Genomic DNA, 20,860 nt, shown 5'->3' with positions numbered 1-20,860 from the left:
GCCCCAGAGGCTCATGGGAAGGCCGGGATCAGCGCTCGACTGCCCATTCGCGCCGTCTCGGGTCGGCTGGCTTCTTTGAGCGAGTGGTCCCATTGCGCATGCGCTCCTCAAGGGAAGCGGAATTAACCCGGAGGTGGGATCCCAGAACTGGAAGGACTTAGAGCCCATTAAGTCAGTGTCTTCGTGGCTGGAAGTTCCTCCCCGGCCTCCCTGCGCTTGCACTTCACCGGCAACGGGGTGTTCACTACCTCACGGTCTTTCCGTAGACACCTCCCTCCTACAATGGGCGCTCGCTTAGTGGACTCCTAGGGTCGTGGCTCCAACGGGTGTTGTTTTCCCGAGATCTCCAATTCCACAGCCCAGCTTCAGACCCGCTATAACCAGTATCGTCAGGGAACGCTTCCTTCCCACGTTCCCTGTTTTTTTTTGTTTTGTTTTGTTTTTTCCCTTGAGATAGGATCTCACTCTGTTGCTCAGGCTGGAGTGCAGTGGCGTGATCACAGCGCACTGCAGCCTCGACCTCCTCGGCTCAAGTGATCCTCCCACCTCAGCCTTCCCAGGAGCTGGGACTACGAGCGTACGCTACCACGCCCCTTTAATTTTTGTATTTTTTTGTAGATGGTTGGTGGGGAGCGGGGGTAGGGGGTGGGGTCACTATGTTGGCCAGGCTGGTCTCGAACTCCTGAGCTCAGGCTATACACCCGCCTTGGCCTCCCAAAGTGCTGAGATTACAGGCATGCGCCACTGCACCTGGCCCTGGATTGGATTTTTAAAACCTGGCCCCGTGAACTGTTAAGATTGTTTAGGAGCTCCACATGGGCGTCAGTGTATCCCTGGAACCCCTGAAATTGAATGCAAAATGTGGCACATCTGTGTGTATGAGTTTTTTTCTTGAGGAGACCAGCCGTAACTTAAAACTATTGGGACTTAAAACCCCAGTGCAGGCCGGGCGCGGTGGCTCACGCCTGTAATCCCAGCACTTTGGGAGGCCAAGGCAGGCGAATCACGAGGTCAAGAGATCGAGACCATCCTGGCCTACATGGTAAAACCCCGCCTCTACTAAAAATACAAAAATTAGCTGGGTGTGGTGGCGCACACCTGTAGTCCCAGCTACTCAGGAGGCTGAGGCAGGAGAATCGCTTGAACCTGGGAGGCAGAGGTTGCAGTGAGTTGAGATCACACCATTGCACTCCGGCCTGGTGACAGAGCGAGACTCTGTCTTAAAAAAAAAAAAAAAAAAAAAAGCCCAGTGCACACAATCCCAATCTCTCCTGAAACCCCTCCCCTCACCCAATGGTTGCTTGGTCTGTGGCTCCCTGTGTGGCGCAACTCAGCATGTGTTAGGCTATGTCGTATGCGCCCCTTTAAGGATCCACCCCCTCTCCCACTCACTGGGCGTCCTCAGAGGCAGGAGTCATTTCATCTTATTCATGCTTGAATTTATAGGACCCAACATATACATTGGAGATGGGGTGGAGAAGTCACAGCTCTTGCTCTTCGAGATGTCCCCACTCCTCAGGAGCAGAGAAGGGGCTGTGTGTACTGGGTGGGGGGAACCAAAAGAGCCAAAGCTCCTGGTGGGGAGGGGGTGCGGGGACAGAGCTAAGCCTGCTGCCCACCCACCTGCCACCTCCAACTTCCAACCCGTAGCTTCCACCACCCCCACCACCAGAAATCCCACACTGTGTTTGCCATAAAGCCTTTAATTTTATCTCAGGGACTGCACTCCGGGTCCAGGCTGGGGTTGTAGTGCCTGTCAGGCTGGCTGCCGGTGGGTTCTGTCCTTGGGGGCCTCTGAGGAGAGTGCTCCATTCTCACCCCCATTGACCTGTGGCTCCTTCAAGACACAGATAGAGGCCCCTGACTCTGCAGCTCCCACCCCCATGCCCAAGGAAACCACTGACAATGTGGCTTCAAACCCTGCTTCAGTGCTGGCTTGCTGTGTGATCCTGGGCAAAGTGACTCTTCTCGAGTCTCACTTTCCTTATTGTCAAGTGGGCTTCATAATCGCTGCTCTGTACCAGGTTATTCTAAGGCATGGGGTGACCAGCGTGGTGGTGCCAGCCCCTAATGAGGGACTTGGTGTGTGGCCGCTCAGATGGTTGCAGAGTCCCAGACTGGTTCTGCTGCTTGTTCGCTCCTGTGTCCTTAAAGAAGGCCCTGCCCCTCAGGTCCTTAGTTTCCTCATTGAGAAGTAGGAATGACAACCCTGGCCTTGCCTTCCTCTGGGCTCTCTGCCTGTCCTGGGGGAGGCCCTCCAGAGCCCAGAGTGCTGGTGTGGGCGCCCCTTCCCGCAGCAGCATGGGAGAGTCAGTTCTTGACCTGACGGGGAGACTCACCTGGGTTTCCTGGGGGTGCCCTCTCTGTCCACCTTTCCTGCCTCAGACAGCAGCTGCTCCTCATCCAGCCCCAGTGCTGACAGCACCTGGGAGAAGCGCCGAGTGACGGTGAGCCGGGCATTGGCCTGAGGAGAGAGAAGACAGCTTCCTGCTCTGCACCAGGGCTGCCGAGGGCAAGGTGGGGCTCGGGTTACTGAGGGGGTCCCAGGGATTCCAGAGGGCAGCAGCCCTGGGATCCTATCTGCAGGGACCTACTTGCATCCTGCTTCCCTACCCACTCAGCCAGCTCTTCACAGGGGGCAGCTATGTGCTTGCCCAGGTGCCAGCCTCACCTGCATAGCCTGCTGGAACAGGAAGGGCCGGGCCTGCACCCTGTGCTGGATGCCTTGCAGCTCCGCCTGGTACTCAGCAAAGCGCTGTCGCTCCTGGCGCCTGCAGGGGAGACAGGCCTTTGTGCAGCTAACCATGGACACAACTGTTGATCTCCACTCCTGAGCCCGCTTATCTTCACTAAGGACTTGATATTCATGTCCTCACCCTCACCTTTACAAAGCTGTTTCATTCCCATTCTTGCCTGGATTCCTTGTGAAGTCAGCCAAGGTGGAAATTATTCACCCAATTTACGGATGGATCAGGAGGGTTGAGGGACTTGTTCAAAGTTGTGCAGCTGGGAAGTGAGGGGCCGAGCCCTGTGCAGCTGGGGTTTGCCCATCCTCCTGTGCCACCCCCATGGGAAAGGGGCCAGTGCTGGCTTCTGAGCTTCCAGACACGTGCTTACATAGCTTCCCCTCCCCATCCTCTTTCCCTTGAGGGGGAGCTGTGGTTGTTGGTTGTGTGACTTTGGGTGAGGCCTCTCTCTGGGCTCTTGGCTCTGGGCTCAGTTTACTTCACTGTGCTATAGTAGGGATCGGACAAGCTTGCCAGCATTCTCTGTGGTTCTTGTAAGCAGACAGCTTGGAAAATGGGACAGAGAAACTAAAAAAAAAAATGTTTCAAATTTAAAAAACACACCCCTGAGAGATCAGGGTTCCACTGAGGAAGCACAATTTTCATTTATAAAAACCCAATTTGGCCAGGCGTGGTGGCTCGCACCTGTAATCCCAGCACTTTGGAAGGCCAAGGAGGGTGAATCACTTGAGCCCAAGAGTTTGAGACCAGACTGGGCAACATGGTGAAATCCTGTCTCTACAAAAATTAGCCAGGCATGGTGGTATGCACCTGTAGTCCTGGGTAGTTGGGAGGCCAAGGTGGGAGGATCGCTTGAGCCTCGGAGGTCTAGGCTACAGTGAGCTGAGATTGTGCCACTGCACTCCAGCCTGGGCAACAGAGCAAGACCCTGTCTCAAAAAACCCAAAACCCAGTTTGTGCACTTGTCAGAAATGTGTCTGTTTGACAAACTTGAGTATCACTGCCACTCATGAAGAGAGCACTCTAGCAGCAAGAGGGGCCTTCGAGCCACACCCACATGGGACCAGGCATCCATCTGTGAAGCATGTAAGAGAGGCCTTGAGGTGTGGAGGCAGCACCCATGGACAGGAGGGGAGGGAAGACGCAGACAAGATGACAGGAGGGGAGGGGAGACACAGACAAGACCCCAAGACCTGTACTGGGATCTCAGCGATTGTGCTGGGCCCGGTGGAAAAACTCAGCCTTGCTGGGCCATGCCACCCTTGCTGTGGCCCTGTGCCAGGGAAGGTACCGTCCTTCATTGAGAAAAAGACATGGACTTGAAAACCCATGGCCAGGAACACAAGTTACTGCAAAAACGGCTTTCACCATTTAGGAAGGAATTTATGGCAGTTACAAGGGGAGGTGGCAAATGAGCTGGCAGTCCCTATCTTTTCTGTGATATTGTGTGCACTTTTCCTGCTGGATACTTTATGCTATTTCTGTTAGAAGTGACAGGAGCTGGCCGAGGCGGGCAGATCTCGAGGTCAGGAGATCGAGACCATCCTGGCCAACATGGTGAAACCCTGCCTCTACTAAAAATACAAAAGTTAGCTGGGAGTGGTGGCGTGCGCCTGTAATCCCAGCTACTTGGGAGGCTGAGGCAGGAGAATCGTCTGAACCGGGGAGTTGGAGGTTATGGTGAGGCGAGATCGCACCACTGTACTCCAGCCTGGCGACAGAGCGAGACTTTGTCTCAAAAAAACAATGACAGGAGCCCTGAGCAGAAAGGGAAGTGGTGCCTATGGGTGTCAGCCCCGTCCATCATCTCAGAATGGAAGGAGACACATCCCTCCCTCCCACAGGACAACCTCTTTTGTGCCTGCCCTTCCTAGGCAGGAAAGAGTCTCCTGTTCCGCTCAGACAGCGAAGTTCATAGGCTGTAATGGCTGAGAGACTGCATGGGAGATACCTACTTATGCCTTAGCCCTCTCAAATAGAAAGTAAAAGGAGTGAGGTTGAATCACTCTTTTTGCTGCACCTGCCACTTGGAGTTCTGAACCTTACACTTCCTGCCTCACTGTGAAAACAAAACACTTGGCTGGGCGCGGTGGCTCACGCCTGTAATCCCAAAACTCTGGGAGGCCGAGGCAGCCAGATCACTTGAGGTCAGGAGTCTGAGACAGCTGGGGCAATATGGTGAAACCCTGTCTCTACCAAAAATACAAAAAAATTAGCCACGTGTGGTGGCGCGCACCTGTGGTCCCAGCTACTCAGGTTGCTGAGGCAGGAGAATTGCTTGAGCCTGGGAGATGGAGGTTTCAGTGAACTGAGATCACACCACTGCACTCCAGCCTGGGCAACAGAGCAAGATTGGGAAGGAGAAAGGATCCCCCTAAACATTGGCCCAAGCAGTCCCCCAAAACACACTTGACCTTTCAGAGCCTGTTTCCAAATCTGTAAAACTGGGGTGATTAAGACTGAGCCTCGGCCGGGCGCGGTGGCTCACGCCTGTAATCCTAGCACTTTGGGAGGCTGAGGCGGGCGGATCAGCTGAGGTCGGGAGTTCAAGACCAGCCTGACCAACATGGAGAAACCCTGTCTCTACTAAAAATACAAAATTAGCCGGGCGTGGAGGCGCATGCCTGTAATCCCAGCTACTCGGAAGGCTGAGGCAGGAGAATCGCTTGAACCCGGGAGGCAGAGGTTGTGGTGAGCCGAGATCGCGCCATTGCACTCCAGCTTGGGCAACAAGAGCGAAACTCTGTCTCAAAAAAAAAAAAAAAAAAAGACTGAGCCTCAAAGAGTAGGTGATAAGAACCCCGCTGAGCCGTCAGTGGCCTTAAGGCAGGGCAGGACCCTCACCCCACTTGCCACGGACCAAAGGAGACAGGGTGCAGAAAAAGATGCCCTGCGCCCGCTGCACCCAGGAGGTGCTCAAATCAATGGCACTGGTTTTGGTCATATTTATTTGATTTATTTGTGTTACATGTGTCATTGGTTTGGGCTCTTGGGGGAAGGTCCTGGTGCCTTTCATCTAAAAGCGGAGGATTTGAGTGCTCAGGCAGGGCAGCATCGTGGCTGGAACCCAATTCTGCTGCCCATGCATGACCTTTGACAAATTATTGAAGATCTCTGAGCCTCAGGTTCCTCACCGGTGGGGTTATGCAGGTGGAGATACCAAGGTAGGATAGTAAGGTGAGCGGGCCATACTGACTTTTCCCCTTGTATGAAGCCCCAGGGGCTCCTTTCGCAGGAGCTCTGCAGCCCTTGTGCCCTCGTGCATCAGCACCTAACTCTTTTCTTTTTTTTTTTTTGAAACAGAGTCTTTCTCTGTCACCCAGGCTGGAGTGCAATGGTGCAGTCTCGGCTCACTGCAACCTCCGCCTCCCGGGTTCAAGTGATTCTCCCGCCTCAGCCTCCCAAGTAGCTGGGACTACAGTCGCGCGCCACTACGCCCAGCTAATTTTTGTATTTTTTTTTTTAGTATAGACGGGGTTTCATTATGTTGGCCAGGCTGGTCTCGAAATCCTGACCTCAGGTGATCCACTTGCCTCGGCTTCCCAAAGTGTTGGGATTACAGGTGTGAGCCACGGCGTACAGCCGAGTACCTAACTCTTTTGCAAGATAAGCAGTCTTAGGGGATACCAGATGGCTACAAGTTCCCTGATACCTAGCACAGCCCAGGAAAAAAAAAAAAAAAAGCCCCTTATTCATAATGTAGCTTCCCCGATCTCCAGCCAATCAGCACCAAAAGCCCAAGAAGCTATTAGCTACAAATTCCTGCCTTGGAGGGAGCTAAGGACTTCTCGGGGTTCTGCATACACAGCTAGGCTCAAGGTTTAGCTTATAGCAACATTTTCCTCGTTTTGATGGTAAAAAAACACACCCCTAGGTAGAGATTGTATATGCTAATGTTACATGTGATGCATGTTGGAGCATGCAGATGCTGAGCGCATGCACCCACCACAGGTCCACCTTTGCATACCTGACCTCACCAGTATTTTGTGACTAGGTATAAACAACTTCCATAAAAGGAATTCCTCTTAAGGCACAAGCTGCCATCTCTCCCTCTGAGCAGTCCTCAGGGTGGGCTTTTTTTTTTTTTTTGAGATGGAGTTTTTGCTCTGTCGCCCAGGCTGGAGTGTAGTGGCTCAGTTTCGGCTCACTGCAACCTCCATCTCCCGGGTTCAAGCAATTCTCCTGCCTCAGCCTCCCGAATAGCTAGGATTACAGGTATGTGCCACCGCACCTGGCTAATTTTTGTATTTTTAGTAGAGATGAGGTTTCACCATGTTGGTCAAGGTGGCCTTTGCTTTGCAATAAACTTTTTCTTTTGTGCGGCCAAGGGAAGAACCTGACCTGGCCCACCAGCAGCAATACTCCCTGCTTCACGGACCTGTTAGGAGTCCAAAAAGGTTAGCCCACAAATCTGCTTATTAGGAAAATGGTCATGGCCGGGTGCAGTGTCTCACACCTGTAATCCCAGCACTTTGGGAGGCTGAGGCGGGTGGATCACGAGGTCAGGAGATCGAGACTATCCTGGCTAACACGGTGAAACCCCGTCTCTACTAAAAATACAAAAAAAAAAAAAAAAAAACTTAGCTGGGTGTGGTGGCGGGCGCCTGTAGTCTCAGCTACTCGGGAGACTGAGGCAGGAGAATGGCGTGAAGCTGGGAGGCAGAGATTGCAGTGAGCCGAGATCGTGCCACTGCACTCCAGCCTGGGTGACAGAGCGAGACTCCGTCTCAAAAAAAAAAAAAAAGGAAAATGGTCACAATATAGGAAGAGAACAAAACGCGACTCTTCAGCTGACTGTGAACAATGGTTGTCTCCCAGAGTGGGGTCACACGGCTGTTCACCTTCTCCAGGCATTATTTCTGTAATCTTTGAAATTTTATAACAAGCATGTCTGGCATTGGAAATCAGAAAATGAAGATTTGAAAGTGTGATCATACATGTAGAATATTTTAACCTTGACCATTCAACAGCTGCAGAGATTGTCATTATTAACTGGATGGCCTTCGACAGACCCCTTCTCCCCATGCCTCAGCGTCCTTATCTGGAAACGCGGTGAAGTGGCCTGGTTAGCCCCAGGGAAGGCGAGGGCTGGTGCTCTTCGGTCCTGTAGACTGAGACCTGACATGGCCTCCCTGCCCTCTCCCAACCAGGCCTCCCGAAGCCCAGGCTCCCTACCTCAGCTCCTCCAGCTTGCGCTGGGCCGCCCCAGGGCCCCGGCTCCCTCTGGGTGCGTAGGCTGCCAGGCAGCGGGCCACCTGCCGCTGTACATGCTGTGTCCGGGCCCGCCGCAGCTCGGCCTGCTGCCGCTCCTCCTGCCGCTGCCGCTCCCAGGCCTGCAGCAGGCTCCTTGGGTGAGAAAGGGAAGGGGAATGAGAGGTTCACGGGCAGCAGGAGCCTCACGGAGGGCCAGGGGCTGGATAAGGGAATATGGAAGCCTGTGGGGAGGGGCTGCAGTGTCCAGAGCCAGTGTCCTGGGAGTAGGGTTTGTCATGGAAGTCCATGACAGAGACTGCCCTGGAGGCTCAGCCCTCGGTCCCAGCTCAAGGCCTTTCCCTACTCTTTCTAGAAGTCTCCTGCTTCCAGGCCAGGCACGGTGGTTCATGCCTGTAATCCCAGCACTTTGGGAGGTGGAGGCAGGCGGATCACCTGAGGTCAGGAGTTTGAGACCAGCTTGGTCATCATGGTGAAACCCTGTTTCTACTAAAAATGCCAAAATTAGCCAGGCGTGGTGGCATATGCCTGTAATCCCAGCCACTCAGTAGGCTGAGGCGGGAGAATTGTTTGAACCAGGGAAGCAGAGGTTGTAGTGAGCCGAGACCACGCCATTGTACTCCAGCCTGGGCAACAAGAGCAAAACTCCATCTCAAAAAAAAAAAAAAGAAAGAAAGAAAAAAGAAATGAAGGGTGCTTTGGAAGAATTAATATTGTTAAAATGTCCATATTATCCAAAGCAATTTACAGATTCAATGCAAGCCTATCAAAATTCCAATGACATTTTTCACAGAAATAGAAAAAACAATTTTAAATTAATATAGAACCACAAAATACTCCAAACAGCAAAAGCAATCTTGAGCCAAAAAAAAAGGCCAGGCATGGTGGCTCACACCTGTAACCCCAGCACTTTGGGGCTGATGCAGGTGGATTGCTTGAGCCCAGGAGTTTGAGACCAGCTTGAGCAACATGGTATATATACACAATGGTATATATTGTGTATATATTGTGTATAAAAGGTGGTATATATATACAATGGCATTCTTCAGCCTTAAACCCCATCTGTACTAAACATACAAAAAATTAACCAGGCATGGTGGACCAGACCTGTAGTCCTAGCTACTCGGGAGGTTAAGGTGGGAGAATCAGCTGAGCCCAGGAAGTGAAGACTGCAGTGAGCCATGATTGAGCCACTGCATTCCAGCCTGGGTGACAGATTGAGACTCTGCCACACACACACAGACACATACACACACACACACACACAAAAGAAAGCTTAATGACACTTGTCTGGGCAATGGTTTTTTGGCTATGACCCAGAAAGCACAGGCAACAAAAGCTAAAATAGACAAATGAAGTTGCATCAAACTGAAAAGCTTCTGCACAGCAATGGCAACAATCAACAGAGATGACATACAGAATGGGAGAAAATATTTGCAAACCATACATCTGAAAAGGGGTTAATATCCAAAATATGTGAACTCAAGTAACTCAGTAACAAGAAAGCAAATAACTCAAAAAATGGGCAAAGGCCAGGCGCGATGGCTGTTGCCTGAAATCCCAGCACTTTGGGAGGCCAAGGCGGGCAGATCATTTGAGGTCTGGAGTTCGAGACTAGTCTGGCCAACATGGTGAAACCCTGTCTCTACTAAAAAAATACAAAAAAATTAGGCAGACCTCGTGGTGTACGTCTGTAATCCCAGCTACTCAGGAGGCTGAGGCAAGAGAATCACTTGAACCTGGGAGGGGGAGGTTGCAGTGAGCCAAGATTATGCCACTGCACTCCATCCTGGGTGACGAAGTGAGGCTCCATCTCAAAAAAAAAAAAAAAGGCAAAGAGTCAGGGCATGGTGACTCACACCTGTAATCTCAACACTTTGGGAGGTGGAGGCAGCAGGATCACCTGAAGCCAGGGGTTGAGACCAGCCTGGGCCACATAGCAAGACACCTATCTCTACAAATAAAAAGTTAAAAAATAAATCAGCTGGATGTGGTGGCATGCACCTGTAATCCCAGCTACTCAGGAGGCTGAGGTGAGAGGGTCACTTGTGCCCAGGAATTCAAAGCTGCAGTGAGCTATGATCGTGGCATTGCACTCTAGCCTGGGGGACAGAGCGAGACTCCATCTCAAAATAATAATAATAATAATAATAATAAAATAAGCAAATAACCCAAATAGACATTTCTCAAAAAAAGACATACAAATGTCTTTTTCATCACTAATCACTAATCATCTGGGAAATGCAAAATAAAATGATAATAAGATATCACCTCACGCCTGTTAGAATGACTATTACCAAAATGATGAAAGATAAGGGTTGGTGATGATGTGGAGAAAAGGGAATCTCTGTTTACTGTTGGTGGGAATATAAATTAGTACAGTCATTATAGAAAACAATATCAAGGTTCCCCAAAAAATTACAAGTAGAACTACTATGTGATCCAGCAACCCACTTCTGGGTACATATTCAAAGGAAATGAAATTAGTATGTTGAAGAGGTAGCTGTACTCCTATGTTCATTGCAGGAATATTCACAGTAGCAAAGATATGAGATCAACCTAAGATTCCATCAACAGAAGAATGGATAAAGAAAAGGTGGTATATATACACAATGGCATTCTTCAGCCTTAAAAAGAAGAAAATCCCATCATTTGCAACAACATGAATAAACCTGGAGGACACTATGTTAAGTGAAATAAGCCAGGCACAGGAAAACAAATACCATATAATCTCCCTTATGTGCCAAATCTTAAAAAAGTCAAACTCAGCATAACGGGACCCCATCTCTACCAAAATTTTAAAAATTAGCCAGCAGCCAGGTGCGGTGGCTCACGCCTGTAATCCCAGCACCTTGGGAGGCTGAGGCGGGTGGATCACGAGGTCAGGATAGCGAGACCATCCTGGCTAACACAGTGAAACCCCATCTCTACTAAAAATACAAAAACTTAGCTGGGTGTGGTGGCGGGTGCCTGTAGTCCCAGCTACTCAGGAGGCTGAGGCAGGAGAATGGCGTGAACCCGGGAGGCGGAGCTTGCAGTGAGCTGAGATCGCGCCACTGCACTCCAGCCTGGGCAACAGTGAGACGAGACTCCGTCTCAGAAAAAAAAAAAAAAATTAGCCAGGCATGGTGGCTCATGACTGCAGTCCTAGAGCTCAGGAGGCTGAAGTGGGAGGATCACTTGAGCCCTGGAAGTCAAGGATGCAGTGAGCCATGATTGTGCCACTGCACTGCAGCCTGGGCAACACAGCAAGACCCTGTCTCTAAATAAATAAATAAATAAAGTCAAACTCATAGAAGCAGAGAGTAGAATGGTGGTTACCAAGTCCTCACTGGGTTTGTGGGGAGAAGAAGGGAGATGTTGGTCAAAGGATAAGAAATTTCAGTTAGAGAGGAGAAATAAGTTCAAGAGATCTATTGTATGATCTGGTGTCTGTAGTTAAAAGCAATGTATTGTATACTTAAAAATCAATAAAAGAGTAGATTTTAAGTGTTCTCACTACAAAAAAAAAAATCAAGTAAGACCGGGAGTGGTGGCTCACGCCTGTGATCCCCGCACTTCGGGAGGCTGAGGCGGGCAGATCATGAGGTCTGGAGTTCGAAACCAGCCTGGCCAATATGGTGAAACCCCATCTCTATTAAAAATACAAAAATTAGCCAGGTGTGCTGGCAGGCACCGGTAATCCCAGCCATTTGGGATGCTGAGGCATGAGAATTGCTTGAACCCTGGAGACGGAGGTTGCAGTGAACTGAGATCACACCACAGCACTCCAGCCTGGGAACAGAGCAAGACTCTGTCTCAAAAAAAAAAAAAAAAAAAAAAAAAAAAACCGAGGTAATGCATGTTAATTAGTTTGATTTAGACCTTCAACAATATAAACATATTTCAAAACCTCATGTTGTACACCATAAATACAATTTTTATTTATCAATTACATAAAATAAATTTTAAAAAAAGAATTGTGGCTGGGCGCAGTGGCTCATGCCTATAATCCCAGCACTTTGGGAGGCCGAGGCGGGCAGATCACGAGGTCAGGAGTTCAAGACCAGCCTGGCCAACATAGTAAAACCCCGTCTGTACTAAAAATACAAAAATTAGCCAGGCATGGTGGTGGGCTCCTGTAGTCCCAGCTACTTGGGAGGCTGAGGCAGGAGAATCACTTGAACCTGGGAGTCAGAGGTTGCAGTGAGCCAAGACTGTGCCACTGCACTCCAGCCTGGGCAACAGAGTGAGACTCCATCTCAAAAAAAAAAAAAAATTGTGGGGTGCTATAAGAATGCTGAATGAACTCTCCCCTGCCCTCACATGCCTCCTGTCACCAGTCACCACGGCCTATTGAACCAGCCTCTAAGTGTCTCTTAAATGGATCCCCTCCCTCCATCCACAGGGCCTCCTGGTTCCTCACCTCAGTGTTGCCAACAGTCTCCTCACAGCCTCCAGTCTCCCCTTCAGCTCCCACTGTCTCCTTTGCTTTAGAAACAGAGGCTTGCTCTGTTGTCCAGACTAAAATTCAGTGATGTCATCATGGCTCACTGCAGCCTTGATCTCCTGGGCTCAAGAGATCCTCCTGACTCAGCCTCTGGAGTAGCTGGGGCTACAGGCACTTTCCACCAAGCCAGGCTAATCTTTTTTTTTTTCCTTTGTAGAGACAGGGGTCTCGCTATGTTGACCAGGCTGGGTTTTTTGTTCGTTTGTTTGTTCGTTTGAGACAGAGTCTCACTCTGTCACCCAGGCTGGAGTGCAGTGCTGCAATCTCAGCTCACTGCAACCTCCACCTCCCAGGTTCAAGTGATTCTCATGTCTCAGCCTCCTGAGTAGCTGGGACTCCAGGCACACACCACCATACTTGGATAATTTTTTATATTTTCAGTAGAGACAGGGTTTCGCCATGTTGCCCAGGCTGGTCTCGAACTCTTGAGCTCAGACAATCCACACGCCTTGGCCTCCCAAAGTGCTAGGATTATAGGCGTGAGCCACCACGCCCGGCCCCTTAACTTCTTTTTTAGAGACAGTGTCTCACTCTGTTGCCCATGCTGAATGCAATGGTGGGATCATAGCTCACTGCAGTCTTGATCTCCTGAACTCAAGAGATCCTCCTACCTCAGCCTCCTGAGTAGCTGGGACTACAAGCACGTGTCACCATGCCCAGCTAATTCCAAGTATTTTCATAGTTATATCCTAAGGGCCCATGAGTAGATAATAAATGTTGCATTAATCACTTAGTTAATAATTTAATGGATGGATAGAACAAAAGATGGGAAATAAAAGTGGTTGTATCAATAGATAATTGGCCAGGTATTGAGAGAGATGGATGAATGGTTGAGTGGATGTTATCAGTAGTTGGATAGATGGATGGATGGGTGGATGGATGGATGGATGGATGGATGGATGGATGGATGGATGATCCAAAAGTTTGGTGAATGGATAAATAAAGAAATGAATGAGAGTTCAAATGCCTAAGCATCTCTTGGAGAAGTGGCTCCATCTCTACTTCTCATTCTGGGCTCCCACTCCCTTCTCTTCCCTCTTACCTGGTGGCTTCCTGTCGTTTGTGGAAGGTGCGATTAGGGAGGTTGGCAGACACGAAAGTTTCATCGTATCCCGAGGCATAGGCCTTTCCATTCCGCTTGGAGGCCTGGAAGGCAGCCCTCAAAGCCTTCCAGGGCAGCTTTTGGGGGCCTGCCCACAGTGGGACCAAGTCAGGGGCTGCCCTCTCCCTCTCAGCCCGCCAGGCAACCCCCCCCCCAGCACCCAGAGCACAGCCCAGCCTGCCTGAGCCCCTGCCTCCCTGACTGCTCCCTGTTCCCTGCGGTGTAGCTTCGGGGGAATCCAGGCTCTGAGCCGCATGCTCACCACAGTCCAGGTCTCTCTGTAGCTGCCTGTGCAGCTTCTCCAGGTCCCACGGCCCCTGCAGCTCCTTGGCCCTTGTCTTCCTCCACTGTGGCCTTCGGAGGTTGTTGAAGCTGGGGCTGCTCCCCTGGCTCTGGCCCTGCACTTCCCCCTCATCCGAGGCTTCCTCTCCAGAAATCTGCCCCTTTCTCTGACAACCAGCCCTCCTTCTGCAGGGAGTCCTGTGTTCTCCCTCCTCAGCCTCCTCTGTGGCCTCTGAAAATTGCTCCTCCTCTGAGATCGACCCCCTCCTGGGGCGCTGGGGCAGCACCCCAGAACTCAGATCCCTCTCGGCCTCCTCAGCACCCAGGCCTTGCAGCTGGACCTGCTTGTCGGACGCCGATCCTGATCCTGGCCTCCTCCCAGGCAGCTGGAGACCACTGGGGGGCTCTGGTCCTAGCTCCCCTTTGCCAGTAGGGATGGAGACACCGCCCCAGGCTCCCAGCTGCTGTCTCGCCTTCAGGTTTTGCGCCTCTGTCTTCCGGCAGCAGCCATGGGCCTCTGGGAGGTTGGCCGTGGACTTGCGCCTGGACTGACGCTGGGAGAACGAGGAGGGCATGGGCAGGGCTTGGTGGCCAGGGGTTGGGGAGCTTGGCTGAAGCACAGCCCGGACATCTGTGGCGATGCTCTCCCAGGCCCACTGGAAGGGGAAGGAGGGTTTCCGAGGAAGAAGCGGGAAGAGACTGAAGAAGGAAAGGGTGGGGGTCAGGGTCGGCGCCAGCCCCCAGAGAGCCCTGACCCCCAACAGCCTCCTGACCCATCCCACTGCTGCTTACTCTTCAGACTCTTCAGAGCCCTGTCCTTTCTTGCTCTGGCCCCTGGGCTTGCGGTCCTTCTTTGCTGTCTGCCTTGAGCTCTGAGACCTCCGCTGCAGGTCTTGATTTGGCACACCATCACCACTCCCCAGGCAGCCCTGGGCAGAGACAGTAGGGGAGGAGCAGCCAGCTTGAGCAGCCTCCTGGACTGTGTTGCACCTCACCCGGGTGCTCCCTCTATGCACCTGGCTGGGCCTGGCTGGGTCCCTCTGGGCCCTCGTTACCATAAAAACCAACCAAACAGGGCTGGGTGTGGTGCTCACACCTGTAACCCCAGCACTTTGGGAGGCCAAGGGGGGGGGGCGGATCACCTGAGGCCAGGAGTTCGAGACCAGCCTGGCCAACATGGCGAAACCCCGTCTGTACTAAAAATACAAAAAAAATTAGCCGAGTGTGGTGGCCTGCGCCTGTAATCCTAGCTACTTGGGAGGCTGAGGCAGGACAATCGCTTGAACCTAGGAGTTGGAGGCTGCAGTAAGCCGAGATTGTGTCGTTGCACTCCAGCCTGGGCAACAAGAGTGAAACTCCATCTCAAAAAAACAAACAAACAAAAAGCCCGACCGAGCACCACCTCCGTTCTGCATATTAAAATAGCAACAGCTGCCACCTGCTGAGCACCTATTGTGTGCTCAGGACTTTCATGCATAAACACACATAACCTTCCCAAGGACCCTAGGAGGCCAGTACTCACTATCACCCCCATCATGTGGAGGAAAAAGCTGAGGCTCAGAGAGGCTGAGTAACTGAGGTCACACAGCTGGGAAGTGGTGGAGCCCAGATTTGTCACCATTGCACTAGGCCACCTCTGGGCCCTGGACTGCACTCCCAAATGTCCCACTGGGCCCTGGACCTGCTACAGCCAAGGCAGAAACCAAGGTGGTCTTCATCAAGGTGGTCTTCATCTTTCCTGAAACCCTGCTCCTTCCGCAGTGTTCCCTGAATGGCTCCATCATCCCTGGGAGTCACTCCTGGGCGTCATCCCTCGGCTTCTCCCAAGGCCCTTAGGCCTCCCTGTGGTCCCTGTCCCACTCCTGCCTCCCTGAGTTTCATCTGGACCTCAGCTCAGGTCTTGTGGCTTCTCAAGGGCCTCCCCAGCCCAGGCCTCCCTGACCCACCTGGCTCTAGGCAGCTGGAAGTGTCCTCACTGGGCCTCCCTCACCTGCTTGTCCTGAGAGATGGTCGACAGCAGCTTGAGCAGCCCCGTTCTGGTTCCTGGAGCCTGGAGCCGCACGTCCTGCCCTGGTCGCGCCGACGGGGTCCTAACCAACTGTTGGTAGGTATTTAGCATATCGGTGTCCTGCCCCATCCTGCCCCATCCCCCATCCCCACCGTAGAACTGCCTAACAGGCCATCTCTATGGCAACCAGTCCTCAGCCAGTCTCAACGGGTCTGGCAAAAAGCATGCTAGGAAGGGGTCAGTGGGGTATGTGAGGCCAATCTCCTTCTGGGAGAGAGTTCAGCAGGATGCCCAGGAGTCATTTAGCGCAGAGACCCAGGCCCAAGTCCTGCCTCTGCCTCATCCACAGGCTCCCCGTGTGACCTGGTGTAAGTCCCCTGTCCCTACTCTGCCTGTGTTTCCCCATCCATCTGTACAGGGGAGTCAGCCTGTCTCCTGTGCTGCCCCCCGGCCTGGCCGAGTCCCTGAAGGAGCCAAACTGAACTTTCACAAGATTTTATTTAAATCCTTGCACTCCCAGGCTGGGAGTGGTGGCTCACACCTGTAATCCCAGCACTTTGGGGGGCTGAGGCAGGTGGATCACTGGAGGTCAAGAGTTCAAGACCAGCCTGGCCAAAATGGCAAAACCCCGTCTCTACCAAAAATGCAAAAAAGATTAGCCAGGCCTGGTGGCGCATGCCTGTAATCCCAGCTACTCAGGCTGAGGCACGAGAATCACTTGAACCCGGGAGGCAGAGGCTGCATCGACCCCAGATTGCACCACTGCACTCCAGCCAGGGCGACAGAGTGAGACTCTGTCTCAATAAAAAAGAAACAAATAAACAAATCTTTGCACTCCCAGCCCCAGCCAGGAAGTTGAATGCTGTGTCCAGGAGAGAGGCAGCAGGCCATTCAGAGCCTGGGCCCAGGCCCACCTGGCCATCTTCATGGGCCATGAGGTTCTGGAGGGAGTTACAACATTGAAAGCTTACCCCAGGCCGGGCAGTGGCTGTAATTCCAGCAATTTGGGAGGCCGAGGTGGGCGGATTGCCTGAGGTCAGGAGTTGGAGACCAGCCTGGCCAACATGGTGAAACCCCATCTCCCACCTGGATTGAAACTCTATCTCTACTAAAAATACAAAAATTAGCCGGGCATGGTGGTGGGCACCTGTAATCCCAGCTACTCGGGAGGCTGAGGCTCTCCCTCTCCGGGTTCTCTTGAACCCGGGAGGTGGAGGTTGCAGTGAGCCAAGGCCACACCAGTGTACTCCAGCCTGGGTGAAAGAGTGAGACTCCATCTCAAAAAAATATTTTTTTTAATATAAAAAAAGTAAAAGATCTTACCCCAAACTTCTAGCAGTGCTCAAAAGCCTTGGAATCTTAAGTCCCCATGGGACGCCTGGTGCTGACCACTGAGGCCTGCAGTACAGGGATGTGGTGCTGAGCTGAGGCCCTGGAGACGGACCAGCTGGGCTGGAGGCCTGGTCTCACTAGCTCTGTGACCAACTCCCCACTCTGCAAAACTGGAATCACGGGCCCAGCTCATAGGTTTGTTGCAAGGACTACATGAAACCCCAAACGATGAAATTGGTAAATGTTATTATTACTAACACTAGCTGGCCGTTCTTTTGAGGCAGCAGAGCATCATGGCTAAGAGCATAGAGGAAGCGCTTGGGTGCAAATCCCAGCTCCTCCACTTGTCCCGTACCCTCTCGGTGCCTGTTTTCTCATAGGCAATGGGGAGGGGATGGTTATAATCGGATCTACTCCCAGGATAGTGGTAAGGATTAAATCACTATGCAGATACAAACAGAACATCCTCATGGCTCATGGGAACTGCTATGTTAGCGTTGCTGTTATTCTTATTATCTTTTTTTTTTCTTTTTGTGATGGAGTCTTGCTCTGTTGCCCAGGCTGGAGTGCAGTGATGTGATCTCGGCTCACTGCAACCTCTGCCTCCTGGGTTCAAGCAATTCTCCCACCTCAGCCTCCCGGGTAACTAGGATTACAGGCATGTGCCACCATGCCCGGCTAATTTTTTGTTTTTTTAGTAGAGAGAGGGTTTCACCATGTTGGCCAGGCTGGTCTTGAACTCCTGACCTCAAGTGATCCACCCACCTTGGCCTCCCAAAGTGCTGGGATTACAGGTGTGAGCCACTGCACCGGGCCGTGTTGCCGTTATTAATTAATCAATGATGTGGCCCCAGGGAAGCAGACTATCCTGGAAGATGCCATAGAGGCAGGATTTTTCTCAGACTGTGGCCCTGTGGCTCCTCTTCTGCTCTCAGACTCCATCCCAGTGGCACCTCACAATCAGCACGTCCAATGTAAATATCCTAAATAGTGCTGCTCCAGGTGAAGCTCTTTTGCCACCCAAAATATGCAAACTCTTTTCTTTCTAGGGGGCTGCCATCCTTCTCCCACACCTGGGACCCAGTGGAAGGCACATGTAGGCGGCTTCACTTTCAGAAACGGAGCCCCTTCCAGACCTCAACCCCAGGTGATTTCCTGGACAGTCCAGAACTCTGGGCCACTTTCTTCCTTGGCAGAGGGCAGGTCTGGGTTTCTCAGGTTGATATTCTCATGAGGTGCATACAGACCTCTTTCCTTTACCACACTCCCTCCCTAAGTGAGCTCATCCAGTCTGATGGCCTTAAAAGCCACCTGCTGCTTGCTTTCTGAGACAGAGTCTCACTCTGTCACCCCGGCTGGAGTGCAGTAGTGCCATTACAGCTCACTGCAGCCTCAACCTCCCAGGCTCAAGTGATCCTCCCACCTCAGCCACCCGAGTAGCTGGGACTACAGGTACGCGCCACTATGCCCGGCTAATTTTTATATTTTTTGGTAGAGATGGGGTTTTGCCATGTTGTCCAGGCTAGTCTTGAACTCCTGGCCTGCCTCGGCCTCCCAAAGCATTGGGATTACAGGCATGAGCCACTGCGCCAGGCCAGCACCTGCTGTTTTCCACCTGTCCCCAGGTTTACGTATCTCAGCCTGACCTCTCCCATACTTAAATATCCAGTGGCCCATCTGACATCCCCACTTGGATAAATAAGCATTTCAACTTGACATGCTGAAGGTCAGACTACTGGCCTGCCTCATCCCAGTCAGGGGCATGTCTGAGATTCCTGTTGCTCAGGTCAACGCCCTGGCATCATCCTTGACTCTTTCGTTTGACTCACATTCTGCCCCTAATGCCTTAGCAAACCCTACCAGCTCCACCTTTGAAATACATGCAGAATCCAGCACTTCTCCAAACCAACACCCTCTCTCTTCTGGATCATTTCAGTAACGCTTAATCTCCGGCTTTTGCTTATTTATTTATTTTTTATTGACATGGGAGCTCACTATATTTCCCAGGCTGGCCTCGAACTCCTGGCCTCAAGCCATCCACCTGCCTCAGCCTCCCAAAGTGCTGGGATTACGGGCGTGAGCCACCACACCCAACCTCCCGGTTTTTGCTTTTGTCCTGATACCATTCTCTACTCAGCAACCAGTGTGATTCTGTGAAGAATAGAGCCCAGCTGGACGCAGTGGCTCACACCTGTAATCCCAGCACTTTAGGAGGCTGAGGCAGGCGGATGGCTTGAGGCCAGGAGTTCGAGGCCAGCCTGAGCAACATGGCAAACCCCTTCTCTACAAAAAATAATACGAAAATTAGCCAGGTGTGGTGGAGTATGCCTGTGATCTCAGCTACTAGAGAAGTTAAGGTAGGAGGACCACTTGAGCCCAGGAGGCAGAATGAGCCCTGATTGCACCACTGCACTCCAGCCTGGGTGACAGAGCAAGACCTTAACTCAAAAAAAAAAAAAACAAACAAACAAAAACAGAGTCCATCACGCCTGTGATGGGTCCTGGGTCTCGCTGAGTAAAAGGCAAAGTCCTTACTGGCCCACTAGGTCCTGCATGTTTCACAGGTGTTTGCCCACAAGTGCCACCATGATCCCTTCTCGCTCCGATCCAACCACACTCTCCCTTCGGTACGCCAGCCAGTCTCCCCTAAGGCCCTTTGCACCAACTGTTTCTTCTTCCTGAAATGCTCTCTCCCCAGAATCCACATGGCTTACTCCTTCAGGACCTCCAGGTTTCTGCTAAAATGACACCTGCCAAAGAAGCCCTCCCTGCCCAGATCCCCTAAGTCCCTAATAGGCACCACCATTTGCTCTGCTTCTCTTATCACCGCTTCACACACATTCATTCATTTGCTGATTGCCTGCTCAGCGATGTGGCTCCGGCCGTCCTCCCACTCTCTCCTGCATCAGCAATGTCTCATCTCTCTGGCATCATTTCCATCAGCACTACTGTTCCTTCTTTCTTGACTCACTTCCCCTTCTTCAACACTGCCCCATTTCTCTGTTCCTTTTGCAGCAAAGCCTTCTGAAAGAGTTTTCACTGGGCAAGGTCAATTTCCCCCTTGCCTTTCTTTCTTGAACCCACTCCAGGCAAGCTGTCACCCCCACCACCCTGTGAGCCTGCACCTGCCAAAATCACCGATGCCTTCCCTCCCACTAACATGAGGTCAGTGGCCAGCTCTTCCCCAGCTCCTCTGCCAGTTCCTCCTCCTCTTGCAGGAGAGGGACAGCTGCCCGGTCTGTCTTCTTTGTCCACAGCTACTCTGTTGCCCAGGCTGGAGTGCAGTGGTGAGATCTTGACTCACCACAACTTCCGCCTCCCAGGTTCAAGCGATTCTCCTACCTCAACCTCCGAAGTAGCTGGGACTACAGGCGCAAACCACCATGCCTGGCTAATTTTTGTATTTTTAGTAGAGACGGGGTTTCGCTATGTTGGCCAGGCTGGTCTCGAACTCCTAACCTCGTGATCCGCCTGCCTCGGCCTCCAAAGTGCTGAGATTACAGGCATGAGCCACCATGCCCGGCCACAGCTCCTCTTTTACTGGACTCACCAGGACCATGGTTTTGTGTTTTTGGGTTTTTGGTTGTTTTTTTTTTTTTTTTTTTTTGAGACAAGGTCTCACTCTGTCACCTAGACTGACTGGAGTGCAGTGGCGTGATCATGGCTCACTGCAGCCTCGACCTCCTGGG

At 51.8% G+C, this 20,860-nt stretch overlaps 1 protein-coding gene across 7 annotated transcripts; it reads right to left on the bottom strand.

Annotated features, from left to right (window-relative positions):
• Window positions 1-1,687: 1,687 nt before the first annotated feature.
• TSGA10IP (testis specific 10 interacting protein) lies at window positions 1,688-20,100 on the bottom strand. 7 transcript variants are annotated; one of them, XM_016921271.4, is made up of 9 exons: window positions 20,011-20,100; window positions 15,822-15,929; window positions 14,624-14,760; window positions 13,812-14,530; window positions 13,490-13,637; window positions 7,923-8,093; window positions 2,672-2,771; window positions 2,340-2,464; window positions 1,688-1,837 (listed from the first exon to the last, which is right to left on the bottom strand). In XM_016921271.4, exons 1-9 carry the CDS (start codon window positions 20,014-20,016, stop codon window positions 1,714-1,716), a joined length of 1,638 nt encoding a protein of 545 aa, XP_016776760.1. In that variant the 5' UTR covers window positions 20,017-20,100; the 3' UTR covers window positions 1,688-1,713. The 7 variants fall into 7 exon arrangements, with proteins under 7 accessions (XP_016776760.1, XP_016776759.1, XP_063639171.1 ...); XM_016921270.3 differs by lacking the exon at window positions 20,011-20,100 and having other exon boundaries at window positions 15,822-16,164; XM_063783101.1 differs by lacking the exon at window positions 20,011-20,100 and having other exon boundaries at window positions 15,778-16,034.
• Between the last annotated feature and the right edge of the window lie 760 nt (window positions 20,101-20,860).

This window comes from Pan troglodytes, chromosome 9 (genome assembly GCF_028858775.2).
Source record: "Pan troglodytes isolate AG18354 chromosome 9, NHGRI_mPanTro3-v2.0_pri, whole genome shotgun sequence".
NCBI lineage: Eukaryota > Metazoa > Chordata > Mammalia > Primates > Hominidae > Pan > Pan troglodytes.
Note: the sequence above shows the minus strand (reverse complement) of the source record. Positions and strands in the feature narration are given on the sequence as shown.